The 26,621-nt window shown below is 39.7% G+C and overlaps 2 protein-coding genes across 2 annotated transcripts; both read right to left on the bottom strand.

The window, feature by feature from the left end:
- Nucleotides 1-1,244: 1,244 nt before the first annotated feature.
- On the bottom strand, nucleotides 1,245-12,833 carry LOC119352864 (fatty acid amide hydrolase-like). The gene is made up of 19 exons (XM_037619459.1): nucleotides 12,456-12,833; nucleotides 12,296-12,356; nucleotides 11,572-11,765; nucleotides 11,354-11,483; nucleotides 11,154-11,231; nucleotides 10,923-11,070; nucleotides 10,308-10,420; nucleotides 10,147-10,222; nucleotides 8,643-8,714; nucleotides 8,342-8,393; nucleotides 7,888-7,968; nucleotides 7,733-7,816; nucleotides 7,164-7,267; nucleotides 6,886-6,978; nucleotides 5,871-5,939; nucleotides 2,920-2,981; nucleotides 2,242-2,303; nucleotides 1,893-1,988; nucleotides 1,245-1,304 (listed from the first exon to the last, which is right to left on the bottom strand). The coding sequence occupies exons 1-19, from the start codon at nucleotides 12,645-12,647 to the stop codon at nucleotides 1,245-1,247; spliced, it is 1,827 nt and encodes a 608-aa protein (XP_037475356.1). The 5' UTR covers nucleotides 12,648-12,833.
- A 1,098-nt stretch (nucleotides 12,834-13,931) lies between these two features.
- On the bottom strand, nucleotides 13,932-22,946 carry LOC119352863 (fatty acid amide hydrolase-like). The gene is made up of 19 exons (XM_037619458.1): nucleotides 22,564-22,946; nucleotides 22,393-22,453; nucleotides 21,703-21,896; nucleotides 21,487-21,616; nucleotides 21,289-21,366; nucleotides 21,057-21,204; nucleotides 20,450-20,562; nucleotides 20,289-20,364; nucleotides 19,051-19,122; nucleotides 18,749-18,800; nucleotides 18,285-18,365; nucleotides 18,130-18,213; nucleotides 17,567-17,670; nucleotides 17,234-17,326; nucleotides 16,317-16,385; nucleotides 15,784-15,845; nucleotides 14,945-15,006; nucleotides 14,677-14,772; nucleotides 13,932-14,195 (listed from the first exon to the last, which is right to left on the bottom strand). The coding sequence occupies exons 1-19, from the start codon at nucleotides 22,777-22,779 to the stop codon at nucleotides 14,136-14,138; spliced, it is 1,851 nt and encodes a 616-aa protein (XP_037475355.1). The 5' UTR covers nucleotides 22,780-22,946; the 3' UTR covers nucleotides 13,932-14,135.
- Nucleotides 22,947-26,621: the final 3,675 nt, after the last annotated feature.

Below are 26,621 nucleotides of genomic sequence, written 5' to 3'. Positions count from 1 at the left end.
TGGGGCTGCTTGGCTCTAGGTGAGTCGCCGTCGACATGTGAGGAACGCCTGGTTCCGCTCCTGTGGCTTCCTTGGGTGCCATTCAGATAGGTTCTAGGGTGAACTAGTCCATCGCTCAACGGTGCGGCGCCTTCCGAGCCAGGCGAGGAGGCAGGGGCCTTCTTTGACGATGGCACTGTCTGATTGTGTTCTTCACAAGCCCCTGGTGTTCTGGCAATGGCTTGCCTCTCATCGTCGTCGTTTCCTTGCCTTGAGCTGGCAGCTGCCTTCCCCTTGGTTGTGTGTGTGCAAGAGGTCCCTAGCATCTCCTAGCTATTAGCTTCATGTTGATCTGGTATAGCTGGTTGTGTGCTATGTGAGCTGTCTCCCAGCGCCTTTGTATCTTTGCTGTGTTTTTTTTCCTTTTCTTTGTGTGGTTCGTGGTTGTAATCTCTGTAATCCTGGCCGGTTGATGGCTTTGTTAATTCAAAGCCGGGCTCTTCTGGAGCCTTCGTTCTAAAAAAAATAATATCTATATATAGGAGGAAGAAACAAAAAAAAATACCAACATGCGTTGTATTTAATACTGTAGTACCGAATGTGTCACCAAGATAGGTTTCTTTAACAGCAAATAGTACATGAACCTCATATTTCACGAATTCACCTCCTCTAGTTTCATCGCAAGCAGCAAACGAAACGACAACCATGGGAAGTGCTTTTAAACACGAAATGAGCAGCATAGATTTTGCTTTGCGTTGCATAATCCGCTTCATTTTGGACCTATCAAGTTTTTTATTGAGATACAAATTCACGATCCACTCGCATTTTATATTCGGCTTTTTTTCGACAGCGCAAGGCAGGTGTTAGGTGTGCATGTACAACTACTGAGCCCGGGTAGTTAAAATCCAACAACGTACTAGCTCTCACTTAGACCAGAGATTATCATTTGTCAGTAATGGATATCCCACTTACATCTCTGCCTCTGTTCGACAGACAGAAACGAGCCAGATCAAGAACATTACAAGCAGATGAATCACAATCTGGAAGAAAAGAATAAGCAAACCGGCAGAGATATCCCAAGCATCCAACCGATTTTTTATATACTACCTCGCTTACTTATTTGTTGCTGCAATATCTCTAGTAGAATTATTTTCTCGGTTTACATAACCTGGAGAAGGGTTTGGCTTGTCTATCCTGAGTCCTCACAAATGACAAATGACAAACCTCTTATGTACTATTGATATTAATTACATACTGATGATGCTTCAGGTCTTTAGGATGTCGTAGAATGTGGACGGACGATTCCTTCTCTTCAGGCACAGCTCCTGAAAGCAGGGGAAATGTTTTCGATTTCCAAGGGTCCAGAAGCAGACAAAGACAGTACAAAATACTTGATGAAAATAATGTCATGCCACTGAATGCTGCTTTTCAGATTCCGTAGACATGCAAGATTTACCATGTTTTATAAATTATTGATTCTTCCCCAACATTTTTATCTGCATTAGCGTCTCTTCCCGTTAAAAATGACTCGGAGTAATCTACAGTTTTAGTGTATTTGCGTCTGGATATAAACAAAAAAACCTACACAGCATAGTAGTGTAAATAAAGTTTTCCCAACGCCTAACTTTGACCTCCTTTTCTTAAAAAAACGCCTAAACCTAACAGAGAAAGTTGGTGAATGTTCAGATATTCACTCGGGTTCATACAAGTTTAAAAGGCGGGTGGTTTGGTTGTTGATCCATTAATCAAATAAATTAGGTTGTAAGATCGAATCAAGAATTTTCTATTTTATATGATATTTCATAAGAATAAACCATAGGGATAGGGTCTAGAATAGACTCCTATCGAATAAGAGCGCATTCTCAGGTGGCAAATCAAAAATACAGAACCTTTATGATGAGTGTGAACAGTACCTCTACAGCCGAAGCCACCCTCAGTAAGCTAGCCTCACCCCACGGACGGCCTATCAGTTGCAAGCCGATAGGAAGGCCTTGCTTGTCATGACCAACCTGAGTACAGGACAGGAGTAGCAGCACATATATTAGCTAATAATACTTTCCCTGCATGTTTTTGAGCTATATTATACTACCAAAATTCTGAATGTTTTCCTATAATTATCTGTAAAGCTTTCATTATGTCGGAAATAACACAATCGTTTCTGAATGTACATCAATAATGCTAAAGTTACTATTCCATACACAATCTCATAATGTTAACTACAAGATACAATAAATATTCATCATAAGTTGTGACACCACTTACAGGAACAGTTATGGCAGGAAAGCCAAGAAGATTCCCCGCAACAATGAATTGCATCAACTTAGCTGCAATAAAGAGACAGCATCAGAAACAGAAAAGGGTGTATTTGGTCTCTATAGAAGTACCAACAATTGTACTTGGCAAGTTGGCACCAAAAGAGGCATATATATAGTTTGCTTTGCAAACTGCTGAACTCATACAAACTGTATTAGATTCATGAACTCGTGAACATACATATTGCATAGCTACTTTATACTAGTAGTAGATTCCAAAAGGAAGAAATGCCGCCTGTATATTTGACTCCAACAAGGTTCTAAATAGCTTGTGATATTCCTTACAGCTTTGTGCCGTCCCACCACAAACCATGAGACCCGTGATCTAAATAAGGAAATAGCTAGTGATAGCTCAGCCTTAGCTTTTTAGGATCTTCGCGGCTAAGGTGTGAAAATTGTGTTTATGACCTCAATCTCCCCTACAAATTTCACATATCGAGTTGTCGTTATTTTATTTTTCTTATTACAAACTTTTTTCTGTGTTAAATAACAATTGTTCCAAATCAAGATTTCAATAGTTTTTACGCAGGATGTTAGCATGGTTCAGAGCTCAGTTTGTGATAAGTTGTAAATCCACATGTTGAACGGCTAATGAAATGCATAACATAATATAGTGAAAAGAATCTACCTGATACAATATAATCAGACTCTCCTTTCAGAGCACTTGGTGGTATTCTTGGTGCAGTAATGCTGGGAAAAACAACACATCTCCTTAGTTGTTATAACTTGTGCAACCTGGTAAAATTAGGTATGCGGCATTCTAGGGAGCAAAGATAAACAGACTTATATAAGTTGCTCCGGGTAATCCCAAGTGTGAATTAGTATTGTCGATTCAGTAATTCACACATAGTATCTCGCATTTAAGTCAGAAACCACCGAGACCTCCTAATTGGCACATTCAATGCTGATTAAGCTACTTGGCCCTCGCACGCCTCTCCCGGCCCCCGCATAGGCCAGACCAACAAACCGAGTGTCCCTTTCCTTCGCTCAGTTTTTTTTTTTTGAACAGCTTGATCGTTCCATCCGTTCATCGGTCAACATATGCTCAAAAAAAAGTTGATCAGTCAACAGTTGACCAGTAGACCTGGTTGACCATGACTAGTTACTAGTTAACGTTGAGTTACACAAAAAATCGTGAACCTGGAAGAACCATAAAATCCAAAAAAGTTTACAAATTTTGAACGTGAAAGAGTTCATGATTTTCAAAAATAATCAAAAATTTGAAAAACTTTCATGATTTTGAAAAAACACAAATTTTGAAAATATTATGAATTTGAAAAATATTTGCAAATTTCAAAAAAGTTCATGATCTTACAAAAGTTCATGAAATTTGGAAATGTTCCCAAAATTGGAAAAATTTCACGAATTCAAAAAAGTTCAAGTATTCATAAAAGTTCACAAAAAATTGAAAGAATTTCGTTAATTTGAAAAGGCTGACGAAATTTGGAAAAAAGTTCCCGAATTTGAGGAAACCTCATGGCTTGGAAAAGTTCATAATTTGAAAAAACTTCACAAAAAGGAAAAGAGTTCATGAATTCGAAAAAATCTTAAACTTTAAAAAAGTTCACAACATTTTGAGAAAAGTTCATGAATTTGAAAAGGTTCTCGCATATAAAAACAATGAAAAACAGATAAAACCAACAAAACCAGTCTAGAAAACTAAAAAAACCAGCTGGAAGCTTCCCAAAACCGGCCTGGGAAGCATCACAAAATCCGGGAGCAGAGGGAGCTTCTTGCTCGTCTTAGTTGGGCTGGCCTATTTATATAGCACAGAAGGGGAAGGGGTGGGGAGCCCCTATATTGGAGCCCCTATATTTCGCCTCCAGCGAGTCCACCTTCCAACTCCCTGAAGGGGCGAGCGAGACAGGCCGGCCCACGCGCGGCAGGCCACAGCCTCATTTTTCTATTTGTTTTTTATATTATCTTTTTCTGCTTTCTTTTTGTCATTTTTATACTTTCAAATATTCTAAATGTACATGTTACAAAAAACTCCACAAAAAATATTTGAAAAATGTTAAATAAATATATGAAAAATGTTGAACAAGCACTCAAAAAATGTGGAATGTATATAGGAAAAATATTTTTCATGTATTAAAAAATGATGAAATTTTTTTATCATGTACATAAAAATGTTAATCAAGCATTTGAAAAAATAATGTTGAACAAGTATTGTAAAAGTGTTAATTGGGCATTTGGGAAATGTTAAATGTGTATAGAAAAAATGTTGACCATGTATTAATAAAGTAATGAAAAAAATTGTACATAAAATTGTTAATCAAGCATTTGAAAAAATGTTGAACAAGTATTTGAAAAAATTTAATCAAACATTTAAAAAATGTTAAATGTGTGTAGAAAAAATGTTAACCATGTATTAAAAAAGATGAATTTTTTTGATCATGTATATAAAAATATCAATCAACCGTGCATTGCACGTAACATCAAGATGCATTTGTATGAGTAGTTTATCTTGTGAGAGAAAAGAATGAACGAGGAAAGACCTTATTTATAAATGTGGAGAGGGGTGTGGGTATCTTTTTGTAAAATTGTCATAGTTTCCTTTCTATCCATCAGATATAAGTCGGACGCCTATATTGCAGGATGGAAGGCATACCATCATTACCAACTCTGTTTTTTATAAGAGTAGAAAAAAAAAGGCACGTGAGTTGCACGAAACATTAAGATACATTTATATGATTAGTTTATCTTGTGGGAGATGAGGATGAACGAGGGAAGGCCTTATCTACAAATGTGGAGAGGGATGCGGGTATCTTTTTGCAAAATTGTCATAGTTTGCTTTCTATCCGTTAGATATAGATCGGACGGTCTATATTACAGGATGGCAGGCACACCATGTGACCATGATCACCAACTCAGTTTTTTACAAGAGTAGAGATATTGAACAAGTGTTTCAAAAAATGTTAATCAAGTGTTTGGTAAATGTTAAATGTGTATAGAAAAAATATTAATCATGTCATAAGAAAATGTTAATTTTTTATTTCAGAACTTTTAATTAAACTTTTAAAAATATAAAAAAATGTATTAAAAATATTGACCATTTATTAAAAAATGGTAATCTTTTATTTGAAATTTTTTAATTAAGCATTTGAAAATATAAAAATGTCTATGCAGAAAATGTTGACCATGTATTACCAAAATATTAAATTTATATTGAAAAAATGTTTGATGTGTATTAGAAAAATGTTGTTGACATATATAAAAAATGTTGAATAATAACCAAAAGAACAAAGAAAACCAAAAAAATAACAAAACTAAAAATAAAATGAAAAAAATGAAGAACCAAAATGCAAAAAAGAATGAAAAATAAAACAGAGAAGTGCCGACACCAGAGACCAACGACCAAGCACCTCTCTCTCGATCCAACAATCAGAAAACTAGGTCGCTTAGAACCACTAACCATCTACTCAAAGCTAGAAGCAGAATTTTCCTCGTGCACTAGCCTCTTTGACTAGATGAAAACAAGTACCAAGGAGGAAGCATGCATATACACTATTAGCATAAATGACTAAGATGATATAAAATGTCTATGGACCGATTGTAATAAACTTCAAAATCTTTTACCCGGTTGTAGGGGTTGCTATGACGTCAACCTTCCTGAAAGCTTCCATGTGATAGTACATCATCCTTCTCCTATATAAGCCATGGATACGGTAAGCACACAACTGGCAGAACGTCTGCCGTGGGGAAAAGAAATATATACTTGATAGTCGCCAGTTCATATCCCAGACTTAATTAATTTGTCATACAACAACTACATGTCATGTGATTTATAAAAACACCTCAATGTCACGATTTGTGCAACAGGCAGCAAATATAGGAAATTTTAGTAACTCGGTATATGTCACAAACTAGGGTGCCCAAATGGACTTCTCTAAAAATCATTTATGGAGTCTAGTCAAGACATGGTAGCTTGTAAAGAAAATAATAAGAAATTTGAGTTAGCAGCACTTTCTGGTAGCAGATAAGGATAAAACTGAAGCTACACATCTTCTAGCAGCTACTGATGTACTGTTTCTTAGTAAAAAATGTCCACACAATTAATACCCAATAAGTCAATAAGTATGCCCAATCACCTGGCGTTACGTATGCTTTGTAATGCATGTCCTTTTTGTACTTGTCTATAATCTCCAATTTGTTTTCAAAGTAAAATGATAAAGAAAGAACTAACTAAAATAAGACATATATGTAGGATATGTCATATTAGAATAATTCAGTTAGATGGAATTGTAATTGAATTTGTAATTTAGCAATAACTAGGGTTATTACTAGAAATAATAGGTATTGTCAAATTAAATCCAACTAAAATGCACTGGATAAGGGCTTGTGAAACCTGTGGGATCATTAGATACATTCGTTTCTTATTAGCTTAATTGGTCATCTTTCTGTGTTACCTGGAAAAATTCTTACAATCTAAATAGGTTTTATTTTATCTTTCTTATCTACAATCACAGTCAACATGGTTCTAAAAGAACTTCCAAGCTCTGAATAAGACTGCATGACGAGAAAACCTCCTTCATACTCATGAACAAGTCCTCTAATGGATAAATGGATCAGCCACATTTATACTCATATTCACCTCAAACATTGAGAAGCAACATAATCTGCTGAAGTGAATGACCCAAAAAGTGCCAAACTTCCTCGAGTATCTAACGTCATTTCAGTTCGCCTCCTGGAAGATAGTATAGTGAGATTGATAGTACGGAATAGTAAAGACTAAATAAAAATAATATTTCCAGTCTCTCAGGGACCAAAAATTTCAAGTTCTACCTCCTATTGAAAGAAACAAAATTGATAACTCATGCTAATAGCAGTATGGAGAATCCGATATTTGTGTTGATAGATATAGATAGGTACCCTTCTTGGTAATGAGCATTCAGCTGGCAGAATCCTTCTGAGCCAATAGTGACAAGATGGGCAGTACGCATCTCCAAAAGCTCTGGTAATATTATCTCTTCTATCTTGAAAAATGTTAAACAATACTAGTCAGCTGAGATGTCAAAAAACAACAAAATATGCATATATATATATATAGTAGATCCCACATCATCAGAAAAGGCATCTCGTCATAATCATTTAGCCGGTGGGAAAAATTAAGCTTAACTATTACTGCTTGTTGGATGCCTAAAAACTCTAAATGATACAGATCAGTTAAAACTTACAGGAATTGCTAACAATAGTAAGATGGACATTTTTCTAATTAACACTTCGCAATTGTTTTGACACAACCATCAATAGAACTATGGTACTAGTTATTGGTGAGCACAGAAGCATTCACCTTACACATGGAAATCTTATTAATGAGAAAATGCCTTCATCTAAAGAAGAGATTGTACATTCAAAGGTACAACACCTAAACAGTTGGTATAAATAGTCATAAGAGTAATACAATAATATAAGATATGTTGCGGTAGAAATGGCCATACCTGACATCCGAAGGTGTTGCGCAGGAGGCTAAGTGCATCCTCACATGTATTTGAGATCTCAATATCAGAAACATCATGAAACCACTGAAAAGGCCAAGTTTATATAAGAAAAATTACATATGTACAAAGATAATATTTAATGTTAAAAATTGTACCTCTGTGTATTTTCCCACTTTCACTGATTGCAGGATATCGTTGTTCTCAGAGGACACCAAGTTAGGAACACACAGCGGCAACTGTACAGCAAACAAGGGAAAGAGATGTAGAAGTTGTGAGCCTGATAGGATGCAATAAGGTTAGATTTAGATCATAAGTTATGATCCATCCTGGGTAATAATGGAGAAGGTTAACATATGACTGTTGCTATATTATGATTACCGTCCTGTGGAGCTTCAAATTTTACATTTCATTTCAGAAAAAATAATCACATTCTTGTTTCACACAATTCATTAATGCTGACATTTGTACTGCTTCATATTTAAAAAAACTGACTAGTATAGTGCAATGACGTAGAAGTGACATGAAAGACATTTTAGAGTTTGTTCAACATGCATTTCAATGTTTCTCGTACTTAACAAATGGGAAGTGTTAAAACAGGAAATGTCTTACAGGTCTCAGAGTAAGCTTATCCATAGGTCTACAGCCTGCAAGTGCAGAATACCTGAAATGCCATACGACTAGGTGTAACATTGTAAGTAGTAAATAGATGAAGTACAAGCAGAGAGTGTTCACTGTTGAGTATTTATAAATGACAAGTATTCAGTTGTACCCACTACCCATGAGGTAGTTAAATTTATATCTCATATCATTAACGTAAATAAGAGAGTTGACAAACTTCGACGTTGCCAACAAGATGGCTAAACAGGTTTATGCAACCTCACGATCTCATTTAGAAAGCCAAACTACTTACACTAGCATAGAATCCTCCACCGATGCTGTAAGAGGTGAAGCAACTGCAGCAGTCCCAGCATCGCAAAGCACCCTGCAAATAAGATATATAATTATGCATACTCACAATCTATCTGTTATTTATATACTAAAACAAAAGGTAAAAAGCCATCACATTCGTTCACATAGGCTAAAAATATATGCTCTGTAGATTTAGATTATAATGGTTGATATTAAAAGGTGTAAAGTTACTGAGAACAACTTCACATACAAATTTTGTCACCCGACACGTACAAGATGCAACCACAAATAACATGTATGTATTAGTATCCGATATGAGCACAACAAACCAATCAGAAAAAACATGCATATTTGTATCCGATACGAGCCTCTCAAACCAATCATAGCTAGCAGTTTGGGCTGGCTTTAGGCACTCAAATGCAGGAGGAGAGAAAAAAAGAAAAATGACGTTGGTATGGCTTTGGGCACTCAAATGCAGCTTGGGCCCAAGCAATACGGTTTGAGCTGGCTAATGGGCACGTGCAACACCATATGGGCTGAGAAATTAAACATGCTGGGCATTTGAGTGTGTGGGAGCATAGTGCAAATGACATTGCAAAAATTAAACTAAAATAAATCTATAAAAGATGACTAAGCCATGTAATTTACATGGGCTGTAACAAGATCAAATCAAACACAAAATCTATTATTAATCCTAATGGCAAGTCAAATAAATCCAATGCTCAAAACGTATTCCCTTCATACTATCCTAATTTGAAAAAACACGTAACACTCATGTAAAAAATAGCCACGCAAATGTGCAGGGCAACACACATCTTTGGCCCTTAGTGGTATATGTAAAAAATATTTGCATTGGTCATGTAAAATTAATATCACTTTATTCAAATTATACTAATACTTTATAATTTTATATACAAACACATTTTTATTAAAAGTAACTGCCAAAGGTATGCATCGAATATCATGTCAAAATCTAAAAGACAAATGTAACAATACATAGGAAACAACCGAATAAAAAAATCAATGTATTTTATATGAAACTCAAAATAATAAATAAGGAAAATAGATTTTGTGAAACACCCTGTAGAGTCAATAAATAACTATTTGATAATAACATTTAAATAGAAATTAGCACTTGGGTTCATTATATGAAATTAAACAAGTTGGCATTTTGATTTACATCTGATGACATGAAATATTTAGCGACCGGGTTGACAAGCTCAAGATATTTTCTGAACTTTGGTTTTAATATATGAAAAATATCTGGTTTGATCAAACTAAATCAATATCATTTTATCCATCACGGATATTTTTCACAGTACTGTAACATATAATTTATGCAAGCATGAGTGGTCTGTTGAAGTGTATATGTGGATTTTCTAGCCCTTCTCATCAGTTCAGACCTTCAGTTGTGTTGCCTAATGCATGAAGCTTAATATGGTATCAAAGTAGCAAAGCAAGTGCTAGTAGTACATATCAAGTACGTAGGAACTTCTCTTAGTTACCCAGTCATATCTGTGCGCCTGAATGTTGTCTTCAGACCAACAATGCCACATAGGGAGGATGGTATTCGAACTGAGCCTGTAAGAAAGAAAAGGTCCCAATTAGAGACTAGTATTGAAAATAATGTAGTGTCAATGAATGTCACAGCTCTATATGTACAAACCTCCGGCGTCTGTTCCAATCGCTGCTGAGCATAACCCTGATGAGACAAGTGCAGCTGGACCAGATGAAGAAGCACCGGTATATCTATCGATTGAATGTGGATTTCTTACTGTCCTGCAATAAATAATTATGAAATTACGAAGATAAAGTAGCAAACATCAGAACATAAGTAGACTGGATGAACAATATTGGATGACTGCAAATTCCAGATCTGTTTTCCATTTCTTTTTCATAATGTGATGGTTTCTGATGATACTGCTAGATCATAATGTTTATAGGCATTCCAGAGTTCTGATTCCTTGTCAAGCTTTATTATTACTGAGCTGAGTTTGCTTCTAGGAAGGAGCAAACAAATATTACAGTTCCCCTTTTCCTTTACAAAACGTTAGGCAAAGCAAAAGAATCACCTAGACTTTGTTGGACATTCATGTTCCCAGCATTTCAAAAAAAAAAGGAGAAAAGAAATTTAATCTGGTAACACACGAGTTCCACCAGGTCAACATTGATGAAAACATGACTTGAGTTATAACACCTCCAATAAAACTCATGTGTCCCTAAACTCCATGAAAGTAAGCATTTTCAGCAGAACTAGCAGCTGCTTAATTATTAAGCATACCCATAGTTTGGATTATTTCCGGTGACCCCAATGCCTAGCTCGTGCATATTTGCTTTTCCAATAAAAATCACTCCACATTTCCGTAAACGAGCAACTAAGACTGCGTCTTTCTCCACAGGGCGGATTTTGTCGAAAAATGTGGTAGCACCTGAATCCAAAAAGAGGAACATAATATAGAATGTGTTTCTCGGACAGAGCCAAAAAATGGCTACTTCAGTCGAGTGAACTAACTCTTTGATGGATATGGGAAGCAGTCAATGTCATCCTTAATGGCGAAAAAGATCCCATCCAAAACAGAAATCGGGCATCCTGTGCACAAGAAGCAACATATATCAAGAAAACAGGATAGAGGTAAATGGAGTTTTTGCACCTGTTGTGTGTTCATTTCAACAATGATTGACTAAAGCAGCAAAGATAGGTTCGGCGTAAACCTTGCTCAAATCTCTTTGTGGAAGCATTAGCTTGCTTCCTCAGGTCATCAGCGTCAAAATATATCAGCATTGGCATCGGAGGCTTCTTATTGTTCCACTCTTCCACGCCCGCAATGACATGCTCCGCAACCTACCCAACAGACAAGATTAACACCACAAATGCAAGGAGAGCAAACAATGTTCAGTACATTACATTCCAGATCCAGTGAGCTACTCACAGCTGACGGTGTCGTGATCCCAGACCGGTACGCGTGTGCAAAGTCACGGATCTTCCAGTAGAGAAAGGGATTTTTCTCATAAGACGATGTGAAACGCCCGGACGGGTCGTATGGAGTGAGGCACTGCAGTGCTTCCTCCACTCTCTCCACAGGGTCCCTGTCTTCCCCCAGGATCACAACCCCTTTCTCCGGCTCTGGCAAATTAGGAGCAGCAGCACTTAACAATAATACACCTTTTTTCCGTTTTGTTCAGCCGTGCATATAACTTTCACATGATTAGAAAAGATGCAGTAGGAAGTTGTCTTCCTGTTTCTAGTCAAAAAGAATGTAAAAACAGGGTGGTGCTTGAAAATATCAGCCGCGACATCTGAGTAACTGAATTGAGCAAATTATTTTTTAGACGAAACTGAGCGAATTATTCAGCTGTGGTTGTGCTTCTGCAGCAAACATTTATGTTTCTGCGCCTTTCTTCAGTTTCAGCAGAACTGTTTCTCTCTCTTTTTTTTTGCGAAAAGTTTCAGTACAACCTGACTGAATGAAAGAAGTAGAACATCTATCTCGAGTTCTCAACCATACAAAATCCAAGAAGACCAAAATCCAAGAAGTAGAACTTGACTGAATGAAAAGTTTCTCATAGCTGCTTTTGCTTGTACACACACAGAGACAGAGGATTTTTTTTTTTTTTGAGAAATACAGAGACAGAGGATATGACTGTCGTACGTACCCTGCGGCGGGAACTCCGGGAAGAACATGGGCCGGTCGGGGATCACCGTGTGCTGCAGCATCTGCTCGCTTGTCCCCCGGGCAAGACCAGAGTTGTGCTGAGTGCACCGGAAGCAAAATAATCTGAAACAAAATAGAAACTGGCAATGAAGGAGGAGGACCTGCGTCATGTTGTTCTGCTTCTTGAGGACGGAGGTGACGATGGGCCCGAGGAGCGGGGACTCGAGGAGCCAGACGAAGGCCCGGAGCGGGAACCCCGTGAGGCGCGGCGCCCGCAGCAGCAGCGGCTCGTACCGCGCGGCGAAGATGTCCACCTCCTCCACCGGCGCCATCGCCTTCACCTTGCCGCCCATCTCCTCCGTTTCCCTCTCTCCGCGGCAGAGGCAGAGGCAGAGGCAGAGGCAGAGTGAATGTGAAGCTGCAAGCGCGCGGCCGCGGCCGGAACTAGGGAGGGAGGAGTGGGTTTATGGGGGATGGTGGCCGTGGGGGCTGGAGACGACGACGAAGGAGGGGGAGGGTGGCGAGAAAATAATGGGCGTTGTTGCCCCTTGCCAGCCGGGGTACGTACTACGTAGTACTAGGACTGTGCACACGTAAATGTGCCAGCGATTCAGTGGACTCCGGCGACAAGACGATAAATTTTGCCTCCGGGACCGCCCAAGATCTCTGACATGAGCCAAATTAATTTTTTTTCCCACATTCCACGCTAGGGCAACTTCAATGTGAATCACCAAAATGGATATCATCAAAATATCGAGGCACCGGCTATGTTGTACTCCCTTCGTCCCATAATATAAGAGTGTTGTTTTTGGCAACACTGGATGTAGTGTCAAAAACGCTCTTCCATTATGGGATGGAGCGAGTAGTATCTAGTGAACGTTCTTTAGTCGCACACACTTAAATTTGATGCTGAATTGGGTGGCCTCTATGCAAATGTGAACTCCTGGTGAACTAGAAAATGTTCAGGGTTGTGTGCCACAGGCTGACTTCCTTGTTCTTGCTTCTTGAATTTTCCTTCCACGTATGGTCAATGCTAAAACGTTCTCGGTCAGAAAGAGAAGCCAACCCCTCTTCTTTGTCTTGGTCATTCTCTTCTAGGATGAAGAAACAAAAGAAAATGAAAACAGTTCTTTTTTACAAACAGATTTAACAGTATTGAACTGATCCTTCAACCAGTTCATTCAAAAGTCCGAACTGACGGACAATATATTTCAACTTGTTGTACCGTATGGATCACCAAGATAGGTTCCTTTTAGTTAGCCCTATCAGGCTCCACGCTACTGTAGCACTGGTACACATGGAGAGACAAAGCCAGCACGGCGATCAACGGTAAAGCAAATACATGAACCTGATGTCTCACGAATTCATCTCTTCTAGTTTCTTCGCAGTAACAAACTGAACCACAAAACGATGGGAAGTGCTATTAAACACAAAATGAGCGGTATAGATTTTGTTTTGCGTCACATACGTACTCCACTTCATTTTGGACCTATCATCAAGATCTTTTATATTGAGATACGAATTCATGATTCACTCGCGTTTGTCGGTAATGGATATCTCGGAGTCTCTGTTACATCTATGTCTCCGCTTTCTCGATGGGCAGAGATGAGCCAGATCAAGAACATTACGAACAGATGAATCACAACAAGAAAACCGGCAGAGATATCCCAAACGTCCAAACGATTTCTTTTATACTGCCTCACTTATTGCTGCTACAGTGTCTCTGGTAAAATTATTTTCTCGGTCTTTTATAAACTGGAGAAGGGTTTGCTGTGTATATCCTGAGTCCTGACAAATGACAAACCTCTCGCATACTATTGATATTACATACTGATGATGTTTCAGGTCTTCAGGATGTCGTAAAATGTGGATGGCCGATTTCTTCTCTTCAGGCAGAGCTCCTGAAAGCAAGGGAAAATAAGGTCACGTTTTTAATTCATGATGAGGGTCCAGAAGTTGACAAACACGGCACAAAAGACTTGATGAAAATAATGCTCGCACTCATAAGGGTGGTGATGCCACTGAATAGTGCTTTTCAGATTCTCTAGACATGCCAAATTTAGAACATTTCATAAATTACTATTTCTTCCCTAACATTTGTATTTGCCTTAGCATATTTTCCCGTTAAAAATTACTCAAAGTAATCTGTAGCTTAAGTGTACCTATGCCACGATATAAATAAATGCCCGTAGACAACATAGTGGTGTAAATAAAGTCTCCCCGATGCCTAATGCTAACGGATCAAGATTGCTGAATGTTCAGAGATTCACTCGGGTTCATACAGATGCAGCCTTAATAAGACATGGACTCCTATTAAATATGAGCACATTCTCAATTGGCAAACCACAAATACAGAACCTTTATGACGAATGCGAACATTACCTCTACTGCCGAAGCCACCCTCAATAAGCTAGCCTCGCCCCATGGACGGCCTATCAGTTGCAAGCCGATAGGAAGGCCTTGCTTGTCATGACCAACCTGGGTACAGGACAGGAGTAGCAGCACATATTAGCAATTAATATTTCCCTGCATGTTTTTGAGCTATATTGCAACAAAATCCTGAATGTTTCCTATAATTATTACTAACTACTCATATAATGTGGAGTAAAAGATACAATTAATACTCGTCATGAGTTGTGACACCACTTACAGGAACACTAATGGCAGGCAAGCCAAGAAGGTTCCCGGCAAAAATGAATTGCATCAGCTTGGCTGCAATAAAGAGATTGAATCAGGAACAGAAAAGGTGCAATTGATCTCTGTAGAACAAGGTACCAATAATTGTACTTGGCAGGTTGGCGTCAAAACAAGTATTAATATAGCTTGCTTAGCAAACTGCTAAACTCATATAAACTATGAAACACAACTCTTCCATATTGCATAGCTACTTTATACTATTGGATTCCAAATAGGAAGAAAATGCCCCCTGTATCTCTCATTCCAACAAGGTTCTAAATAGCTTGTGATATTCTGTTATAGCTTTGTGCGTTCCCACCACAAAAGCGTGATATCCATGATCTAAATAAGGAAATAGCTAGTGATAGCTTAGCCATAGCTTTTTAGTGTCTTCGCGGCTAAGGCGTGAAAACCGCGTTTAAAACTTCAATCTCCCCTACAAATTTCACATGTAGAGCTGTCATTATTTTATTTTTCTTATTACTACCTCCGCCCGGAAATACTTGTCTTCGAAATAGATAAAAAGGATGCATCTAGAACTAAAATACATCTAGATACATCTATCTCCCAGACAAGTATTTCTGGACGGAGGGAGTACAAACTTCTTTCTCAAGACAAGACAATGACAGCAGTTTTTTTTTTGCGGGTGAATGACAGCAGTTGTTGTGTCAACTAAGAATTGTTTCACATCAACATTTCAGCAGGTTTTATCCAGGATGTTAGCATGGTTCAAAATTGAGTTTGAGATAAGATACAAATCCACGTGTTCAAAAGCTAATGAAAATGCACAATATAATATAGTGAAGAATCTACCTGATACAACATAATCAGACTCTCCTTTCAGAGCACTTGGTGGTATTTTTGGCGCGGTCATGCTGGAAAAAAACAGCACATCTCCTTAGTTGTTATAGCAACAGATAGTACATATGATAAGAAGCACAAGTACACCATAATTTCTTGAAAACTGGTGCAAACAGGTAAAATTAGGTATGCATCATTCTAGGGAGCATAGATGAACAGAGTTATGTCAGCTGCTCCATGTAATCCCAAATGTGAATTAGTATTGTCAATTCGGTAATTTACAGACATTATCTCGTATTCGAGTCAGAAACCGACATACTTGTGTAGCCCTATATACCCTGAAACTATTAGAAAAATATGTGTCGCCTAGAACTACAACCCATCTACTGGAAGCTAGAAAGCAGAACTTTCCTCATGCACTAACCTCTTTGACTAGACAAAAACAAGTACGAATGAGGAAGCATGCATACACACCATTAGCAGAAATGAGTACGATGCTATAAAACATCTATGGACAGACTGCAATAAACTTCAAAATCTTTTACCCGGTTGTAGGGGTTGCTATGACGTCAACCTTCTTGAAAGCTTCCATGTGATAGTACATTATCCTTCTCCTATAAAAGCCACAGATACCGTAAGCACACAACTGCCAGAACATCTGCCGTAGGAGAAAGAAATACACACTTGACAGTTCACGGACTTAATTGTATTTGTCATACAACAACTATGTGGCATGTGATTTATAGTAACACCTCAATTTCCACAATTTGTGCAACAGTCAGCACATCTAGGAAATTTCAGTAACTCAGTATGTGACAAACTAGGAGTCTAGTCAAAGACCATGACAGATTTTAAAGAAAACTAGCAGCACTTTCTGGTAGCAGATAATGGTGAAACAGGAGCTGCACAACTTCTAGTAGCTATTGAATTATTATAACTTGGTATAAATGTCCACACGATTAATACACCATAAGTATGCCTCATCACCTGGAGTTAGGTATGCTCTGTAATTCAAGTCCTATTTGTTTACTTGTCTCTAATCCCTTATTTGTTTTCAAACTATAATGCTAAAGAAAGAACTCCTAACTAGAATATGACATATATGTAGGATGTCATATTATAATAAATCAGAATTGAATTTTTTATATTTAGTAATAACTAGGGTTATTACTAGAAATAACTTATATTATTGAATCAATCTAAATAAGATGCACTGGATAGGTTTTTGGAAACCTGTGGGATCATAAGAATAGACATGTTTCCTTTCTTATTAGGTTGATTGGTCGTCTTTTTGTGTTACCTGAAACAATTTTACAATCTAAATAGGTTTTACTTTATCTTTCCTATCCGCAATCACATTCAAGGTGGTTCTCTTATATTATGGGACGGAGGGAGTACTTCATATGAATGAAGTGCCGTAATGGAAACACAAATGCCTCAGCTACTTTATACTCATATTCACCTCAGACATTGAGCAGCAACATAATCTGCTGAAGTAAATGACTTAAAAAGTGCCAAACTTGCTCGAGTATCTAACGTCATTTCAGTTCGCCTCCTGTAAAATAGTAGTATTGTGAGATTGACATTACAGAATAGTAAATACTAGCTAAAAAAATACTTCCAGTCTCTCAGGGACCATAAATTTCAAGTTCTATCTCGTCTTGAAAGGAAAAAAATTATATAGCTCATGCTGAGAGCAACATTGATAATCTGATGGTGATATTTGTGTGAATATACAGATAGATAGATAGATAGATAGATAGATAGATAGATAGATAGATAGATAGATAAGTACCCTGCTTGGTAATGAGCATTCATGTCTGAGAATGCTTCTGAGCCAATAGAGACAAGATGGGCTGTACGCATCTCCTCAAGCTCTGGTAAGATTATCTCTTCTATCTTGAAAAATATTAAACAATGCTAGTCAGCTGAGATGTCGAAAAACAATAGAATATGCATATATAGTAGATGCCACACTAACAGAAAAGGAATCTCGTCATAATCATTCAGCAGCTGGGAAAAAATAAGCTTAACTAATACTGCTTGTTGGATAGCTAGAAGCTCCAAATGATGCCCATCAATAATCAATTACAACTTACAGGAGTTGCCAAGATGGACATTTTTCTAATTAACACTTCACAATTGTTTTTTTTCTAATTAACACTTCACAATTGTTTTGACGTAACCATCAACAGAACTACAGTCGCAGTTATTGGAGAGCACAGAAGCATACACCTTACACATGAAAAATCTGATTAACGATCAAATGCTTTCATCTAAAGAAGAGATTGTACATTCTAAGTTACGAGACCTAGATAGGTGTGATAATAGATATGTTTGCGATATAAATGGCTATACCTGACATCCAAAGGTACTGCATAGGAGGTTAAGTGCATCTTCACATGTATTTGAGACCTCATTATCAGGGACATCATGAAACCACTGCAGAAGCCAATTTTATCTAAGAAAAGGCACGTGTGTACAAAAATAATATTTCACGTGAAAATTTGTACCTCTGTATATTTTCCCACTTTCACTGATTGCAGGATCTTGCTATTCTCGGAGGACACCAAGTTAGGAACACACAGCGGGGACTGTACAGAGGAAAAGGGAAAGAGATGCAGAAGCTATGAGGCTGATAGGATGCAATAAGGCCAGCTTTAGATCATAGGTTATGATCCATCCTGGGTAATAATGGAGAAGATTAACATGTGACTGTTGCTGTATTGTGATTACCGTACTGTTGGACTCTAAAATTTTGCATTTCATTTTAGAAAAAACAATCACAATCTTCTTTTTTTCCTACGATTCAGTAATGACTGACATCCGTACTGTTTCCAATTTAAGAAAAACAAACTGACTAGTATAGTGCAATGATGTAGAAGTGATACTAAAGATATTTTAGGGGGGGTTTAACATACATTCAGTGCTTCTGGTATTTACCAGATGGGAAGTGCTAAAAGAAGAAATAGCTTACAGGTCTCAGAGTAAGTTTGTCCATAGGTCTAGAGCCTGCTAGTGCAGAATACCTGAAATGCCATAAGACATGGTGTAAGACTGCAAGTAGTAAATACATAACTTACAAGCAGAGGGTATTGACTGTTGAGCGTTCATAAATGACAAGTATTCAGTTGTACCCAACCAACCAGATAGTTAGATACGTATATAACTTATATCATTAAGGGAAATAAGAGAGTTGACAAACTTCCAACTTTAACAAAGATAGCTAAACAGACTCATGCAACCTCATGGTCTCATCTAGCAAGCCAAAATGCTTACAATAGCACAGAATCCTCCACTGATGATGTAAGAGGTGAGGCAACTTCAACTGTCCCGGCATCACAAACGACCCTGCAAATAAGATATAAAATTATGCGTACTCACAATCTATTACTCCCTCCGTTCGAAAACGCTTGTCTCAAGCTTGTCCCTCAAATGGATGTATCTAGCACTAATTTGGTGCTAGATACATCTATTTGAGGGACAAGCTTTTTTGGACGGAGGGAGTATATTATTATTAAAACAAAAGGCAACTAAGCCATCTTGGGTCGTAGTTACTATCTTGCTAGGTTTAGTTGTCATAACTGTTCGGAATCCACAAAGCATCCTGACCAACGGTCAGAATTTTTGAACATGTCCTTCAGTTTATCCTTTATTGGAACTATGTTCCTTCTTATTTTTGTTTCGGATTGGTGGTGCTCTTTATATTTGTACATTAAATTTAAACCAAAATCCTGAACAGGGTACCAGTAAATCTGGTAACCGGTGTTTCCCTGGTTTAAGAACATATGGAGTGTTAAAGAAAGGCTACGCGCGCTTACTTAAATGGCTTAAAAAGGTTATCCTAATCCAAGTAAATTATGAAGCCCAAAAGAAATGTAACCGTAAAATCACAAAACTACAGGTATTTTGCACAGACTATTCAAAACCATGGATTTATGCATCTATTGCACATAGCTAGCAAGAAGCTTTCGCATAGCAAAACCCCACATTTAAAGTTGAACCGTCACCTGCAACAATATTGATCAACACATTGCAACCCGTACGCCCTTGCTGAAACCTCCATTACAGGTAGGTACTAGGCCAAGAGGCTGACAGGTGGGCCAGTTACAGTCCAGCCTTAAAACTGGAGCCTTGTGACAGTTTATAAGAATATTTGTAGTTTCACAAATTTTACTCTATCTTATAAACTGGAGTTGGTGAGGCGCGGCCCATCTCCCATCTTTGTTTATCACCTTGCTAAAAGTCTCGTAAAAAAACAAATTAACTAACTGAAAGACACGAATCTCCCCCCACAAACTGACTTAACGAAAATGGAGCATCACAGGAATAAGAATGCAGAGGCGTGCATCGAGTGACACTGGCCTATGTGGGACTCGGATGAGAGTGAAGGCATAGCTGAGGTGTGGAGCAGCCTTAGATGGTGACAGTGACAGTGACTTGATCGGATATATACTTTTATCTGTAGCAAAGTAAATGCTAGAAGTACATATCAAGTAGGAACTAATCTTAGTTACCCAGTCATATCTGTGCGCCCGAATGTTGTTTTCAAACCAACAATGCCACATAGGGAGGATGGTATTCGAACTGAGCCTGTAAGAAAGAAAAGGTCCCAATTAGAGACTAGTACAGAAAAGAATGTAGTGTTAATGAATGTCACAGCTTTATATGTACAAACCTCCGCCGTCTGTTCCAATCGCTCCTGAGCATAACCCTGATGAGACAAGTGCAGCTGGACCAGATGAAGAACCACCAGTATATCTATCGATTGAATGTGGATTTCTTACTGTCCTGCAATAAATAATTATGAAAATATGAAGATAAAGTGACAAACATCAGAAAATAAGTAGACTAGATAAACAATGTAGGATGACTTCAAATTGCAAATTCATTTTCCATTTCCTTTTCATAATGTGATCGTTTCCGATGATACTGCTAGAGCATAATGTTTGTAGGCATCCGAGAGTTCTGATTCATTGTCAAGCTTTACAATTACTCAGCTGAGTTTGCTTCTAGGAAATAGCTAACAAATATGTTCCCCTCTTCCATTGCAAGACTTTAGGCAAGGCAAAAGAATGATCTAGATGTTGTTAGACATTCACGTTTGCAGCATGCCAAAAAAAAAGAGTACGAAAGGTTAACCAGGTAACACTCCACCAGTTCAACATAGATGAGAACATGATAAGTTTTAACACCTTCAATAAAACTCATGTGTCCCTAGACTGTAGATTCCATGTAAGTAAGCATTTCAGACAGAATAGCAGCCACTTAGTTATTAACTGTACCCATAGTTTGGATTGTTTCCAGTGACCCCAAGGCCTAGCTCGTGCATATTTGCTTTTCCAATAAAGATCACTCCACATTTCCGTAAACGAGAAACAGAGACAGCATCTTTCTCCACAGGGCGGATTTCGTCAAAAAATGTGGTGGCACCTGAATTCAAATAGAGGAACATAATATAGAATGTACATCTCGGACACAGTAAAAAAAATGGCTAGTACAGTTGAGTGAACTAACTCTTTGATGGATATGGCAAGCAATCAATGTCATCCTTAACGGCGAAAAAGATCCCGTCCAGAACAGAAATTGGACTTCCTGGGCACAAGAAACAACACATATCAAGAAAACAGGATTGAGGTAAATGGACTTTCCACCTGATGTCTGTTCGTTTCAACAATGATGAACTAAAGCAGCAAGGTTGGGTTGGGTGTAGACCTTGCTCAAATCTCTTTGTAGAAGCATCAGCTTGCTTCCTCAGGTCGTTGGCGTTAAAATGGATCAGCATTGGCATCGGAGGCTTCTTATTGTTCCACTCCTCCACGCCCGCTATGACAAGCTCTGCAACCTGCTCAGCGGTCAAGGTTTAACACCACAAATGCAAGGAGAGCAAGCAGCATTGTTCTGTGCAATACATTCCAGTGAGCTACTCACAGCTGACGGCGTCGTGATCCCAGACCGGTACGCATACGCAAAGTCACGGATCTTCCAGTAGAGGAAGGGATTTTTCTCATCGGCCGATGTGAAACGCCCCGACGGGTCATACGGAGGGAGGCAACTAAGTGCCTCCTCAACTCTGTCCACAGGGTCCCTGTCGTCCCCCAGGGCCACAACCCCATGTTCAGGCTCTGGTAAATTGGGAGCAACAGCAATTAACAATAGCATACCCTTTTTTTTTACCTTATACATATAACTTTCACACGATTAAAAAAGCTGCAATAGGGAATTTTCTTGCTGTTTCCAGTCAAAAAAGATTTCAAGAGACCCAAAAACAGGGGTGCTTTAAAATATCGCTGCAACATCTGAATAACTGAATTGGGCAGATTATTTGTGTAGAGGAAATCGAGCAAACTATTCAGGTGCGTTCCTGCAGGAAACATATATCTTTCTGTGCCTTATTCAGTTCCAGCAGCAGAACTTGTTTAATCGGCCAGAGCTCCAGCTGAACTTGACTGAATCAAAAGTAGTAGTAGAACATTTATATTATATAAAAAAACTCAATTATTGTTTGTTTCTTTTGTCCCGTCTTCTTGCTTGCTTGCGGAGCTGAACAACGACCGGTGACAATTTCAAAGGAACAGGCAGAGACAGAGACAGGGGATAGGACCATAGAAGAGAGCATACCCTGAGGCGGGTACTCCGGGTAGAACATGGGCCGCTCCGGGATCACCGTGTGCTGCAGCATCTGCGCCGCCCCCGAACAAGAACAAAAATTGCGATGAGCGCAACGGAAGCAGGCAAGCCGGGGAATCGCTGGGTAAAAAACGGAAATTTGGGAGGGAGGGGCGGAAGGACCTGCGTCATGTTGTTCTGCTTCTTGAGGACGGAGGTGACGAGGGGGCCGAGGAGCGGGGACTCGAGGAGCCAGACGAAGGCCCGGAGCGGGAACCCCGTGAGGTGCGGCGCCTGCAGCTCCGCCGGCCTGTACCGCACGGCGGCGACGTCCACCTCCTCCACCGGCGCCATCGCCCGCGGCATCCCCTTCCCCCTGCCGCCGGATCCGCCGCCCATCTGATTGATCTCGGTCCGGTCGGCGGGGGCAGGGGCGGAGTGAATGCGGAACTGCGAGCGCGCGGCGGGAACTAATGCGCGGCCGCGGGCGGCGGTGAGTGGGGTTTTATGGGGTAGGGGTGGTGGGGTGGGGGTGGCGAGTGGAGACGATGACCGGGGACGGAGGATGGATTGGACGGATGGCGAGAAAATAATGGCCGTTGCAGCTGCCACTTGCCGGCCGAGGTAGGAGTAGCAGTACTGCGGCCAGAATTGGGATGGCGCACATGTAAATGTACCAGCGACCCAGTCGACTCCACGACAAGGCGATCAATTCGCCTCTAGGACCACCAAAGTTCGTGGCCTCACCTAGGTAAGAAAAATTGCATATTTTTTTCTAATAAACACAATACAATCACATGCGCTCGTCGTTATGAACGCACGACACGCACACACCTACCCCTATGAGCATATCCGAGTGACTGGGTCGTCATAATATCCTGATATTGACGGAGTCACTAGAGGCGTCTGATATTCGACCGGAAAGTCCCTCATACTGGACGAACATCGGTGGAAGCCTGAAATGAAGCCAGAAAAATGCGAGCATCAATGCCAAGTTTAGGACTTGAACCCTGATGGGCTGGTTCCACTACAAGTAAGATTTGGTCATCGTCGTCAGACAACTTGCCATCGATCGTGAGTGGCATCGCTGATATAGAGTCGTGTTTCCTCGCCAGGCTAAAAAATGTCTACTTTGTTGGTCCACCCTCATCTTGCCTTCTCATTGATCGTAGAGCGCTGGATCTTTCTTGTCTACAATCCACGCTCACACCCCCTTCCCTTGCCCAATTCTCGCCAACCAGCCATTGGCTGAGTTTCGGTCTTACGTTTGTAGGTGCCTCTAAAGTAGGCCACTCCAACCTCGCCTTGGAATAGAAAGCATTTTTTTGCGAATAAACTCTTATATTACTAAAAAAATAGGGATTACAATCACACATGACAATGTTCATGACCTCATCTGGACCAGACCCTAGATACACCATGGTTTGGCCCTATGTTCTACCAAAGTTATTCACTAATCAACACCAACATCTATATGGCATGACAATGTGCGCTCCTCCCGTCCACTAAATCAACGTGTTACAACCACGACAAAACATTCTAGGTCAAGTCAAACATCTTGACCATTCATCTGTTGGCGGTCACCCCTGCCATAGGCAACAAGATTGTTTCATTTCATGGTCTTATGTGCAACCTACTCGCTCAGTTTAGTCTATTTTAAGCTATCCCATTGTACATTTATATATTAGGTCGGAGTTATACGTGTTTCACCCAACACCTAACCATCTGCATATTTAAAGCAGTGGTAGGGCCAGTTCTTTTCGGCGATTCTCCCAGAATCACCCCCTTCCCCAGCCTCTCCCAGAATCGCCACTCCATTTTTTTTACAATCCTATCTAGTTAAGATCTAATTAGTTAGGATTGTAAAAAAACATATGGAGTGATGATTCTGGGAGAAGCTGGGGAGGGGGGCGATTCTGGTAGAATCGCCCAAAAGAACTGGCCCGTAGTCTTGTACACATGATCCATCGATTTCCATAGGGATAGTGGTGTATGGTGAAAGATGGGAGAAAGTTAGCTACACATCGACGTGACAGATCAGCAAGAGAAGGATAAAGAGAGTCCAGTAGAACCCAGAGGGGAAAGGCAAACATAGGGCTAGATTTGAACCATATCAATAGTGTCTACATGGATAGCTTTAAAACTGAAATCCACCGACAAGAGTTTAATTTCAAAATAAAACATCTTTCTATTTTAAAAAAGTATCATTGCCTCTTTAGATTAGAGAGAATTTAGGCGACTGAAATACAACGTTATTCTAGCATAAATGTAAGAGAATTCCATGAGACCCGAATGATACTTGGAGGACTCTTGTTCCATGGCTTAAATCAGGTGAGTTAGCGGTCACTAATAATAATCTAATATGTAGACTCATGTGTCAGTGACCTCAAAGTCACATGACTTGATGTTTAGTTGTGTTGTCTTTCTCAAGTTTAACTGGAAACCACCAACAGGTCAATATCTTTTTATTGGCCCGCACAGTGGGAGAATGCAAGGTCAAGAATATATCCAATGGAAACAAATACAACGTAGCGGGCTATTTGTAAGTTGTTTTAAAACATGACGCCATACAATTTTCTTGACCGTTGAATCTTGATCGGACGGCTGTTGCGTCGCCTTCTACCTCCAGCCTCCTTCCTCCTTCTGTACCGCCCACAACCACCGGCTCTGCAGTAGAAGCTGTCTATCGTGTTCTCGTGACTATGCATGGGTACGCGCCAAGCGGGAACGCGTACAACGGCTTCATTTTCTTGCGCCCAAATCTAACACGACGCCTAGTTTTCAAAACGAATGGACAAGATGCATGCGTCACATGTTCTAGAAATTTGGGATTTTCCTTTGCTCAGGTTCTCTCCTGGTTACGTACTCCCCCGGCGGGCCGGAAAAACATCGGCATCTGACGCATACAGTGCTAAAAAGAAAAATAACCTGGTTGATGTATCGATGGAAAGAAAATAAAAACCCGGGAAGAAGAGAGGATATACATGGAGGAAGAATATAATATACCAGTACTCCGTATTCCACAATCGAACGTCATCCAACTTCTAGGTTTTATTTTTGGTGAGCCACCTTAAAGATCCACAAAGCTGCATCTTAGCAATGGAGTAGCGTCGAGCTCGGGTGAGAAGGTAATTCGTCATTCTTTTCTTTGATGGCTGCTATGATAGTGCCGGAGGCAAGTGACATGCGTTGTTGTCGAGTTTAGAGATGTTTTGCTATCTTTTCTGTATTGTCATATCGGTTTTTAAGTAATTTATATTTTGTTCTTTATGATATAAATAATACACGTATTATTATGAAAAAAACTGTTAACCGACGTAGGTGTTGGTTGCATCGATTGTGGGGGAACGGAGACAGACACAAATGGAGGCTCGCATGACGGCAGGCGGAGATAGCAACGCGGGTGATGTTGTTGTTGTTGTTGCTGTTGCATCAACAAGATAGAGCCGCCGCCGCCGCCGCCAGTACGGGGTCATCGCGTCATTGGTGTTTTCTATGGGGACCAAAAAAGCATTGGTGTAAGCAGCATGTCTGCATGTGCAATGATAAGCACTGTCATTACAAAGAAAAATGCATGGCTATCATTACAAATTAGTACCTCGGGTCAGATTTCAAACCAATACGTGGAGAATATACCGCAGGGAATACGAGCTATGACACCGGTACCCCTTAGATCATCTTCAATGGTTGAAAGATAGTTGTTGATAGATTTTGTTATGTATATAATAAGATTTTTGATGATGTGTCATATAATAAATGAGAAAAGAAAAGAAGATTATATGTACATGAATCAACACCCCTGACACAAATTTTAATGTAGAATGAGAGAACACCTTATTTATTATCTTGCATCCTATTGAATAAACTAGATACTCAGCACGTGGAATAACGGAAAAGTTTCGTCTGGCTCGACTCAGCACCTGCCGTCAGGTCGCTCGTGACAGCGACTGCAGCCGTAAACAGGTTTCGTCTAGCCTCCCCGCTGGGTGGACACACGGGACACGGCGGTAGACTCGATCCGTGAGAAAAGAGCGAGCTGGCACTCAACTAGGCACCTCCGTCCGTCAACCATCCCGGTTCCCGGGTCCCAGCATTGCCCTATCCAGCGTCCACCACCACGACGCCTATCCTCTGGACTTTTCCGTCCTCCTTCTAGAACGAAGCACGCACGCACGCACGCCAACGAGGATCAGCATGACACATCTTCTTGGAGCATCCGTACAAATATGGCTTCATTTTTC

Source organism: Triticum dicoccoides, chromosome 2A (assembly GCF_002162155.2).
Source record: "Triticum dicoccoides isolate Atlit2015 ecotype Zavitan chromosome 2A, WEW_v2.0, whole genome shotgun sequence".
Classification (NCBI taxonomy): domain Eukaryota; kingdom Viridiplantae; phylum Streptophyta; class Magnoliopsida; order Poales; family Poaceae; genus Triticum; species Triticum dicoccoides.
This window is presented reverse-complemented; position numbering and strand designations above follow the sequence as displayed.

Excerpts from the sequence above, each read along its gene's own strand:
- LOC119352863 (XM_037619458.1), bottom strand. The coding sequence starts at position 22,779 with ATGGGCGGCGGATCCGGCGGCAGGGGGAAGGGGATGCCGCGGGCGATG. Across the intron at positions 21,617-21,702 it reads GGATCACGACGCCGTCAGCT|GTTGCAGAGCTTGTCATAGC; the intron begins GTGAGTAGCTCA and ends ACCGCTGAGCAG. Across the intron at positions 21,367-21,486 it reads TACAAAGAGATTTGAGCAAG|GAAGTCCAATTTCTGTTCTG; the intron begins GTCTACACCCAA and ends TCTTGTGCCCAG.
- LOC119352864 (XM_037619459.1), bottom strand. The coding sequence starts at position 12,647 with ATGGGCGGCAAGGTGAAGGCGATGGCGCCGGTGGAGGAGGTGGACATC. Across the intron at positions 10,223-10,307 it reads GATTGGAACAGACGCCGGAG|GCTCAGTTCGAATACCATCC; the intron begins GTTTGTACATAT and ends TCTTTCTTACAG. Across the intron at positions 7,969-8,341 it reads ATAAGCTTACTCTGAGACCT|TTGCCGCTGTGTGTTCCTAA; the intron begins GTAAGACATTTC and ends TTTGCTGTACAG.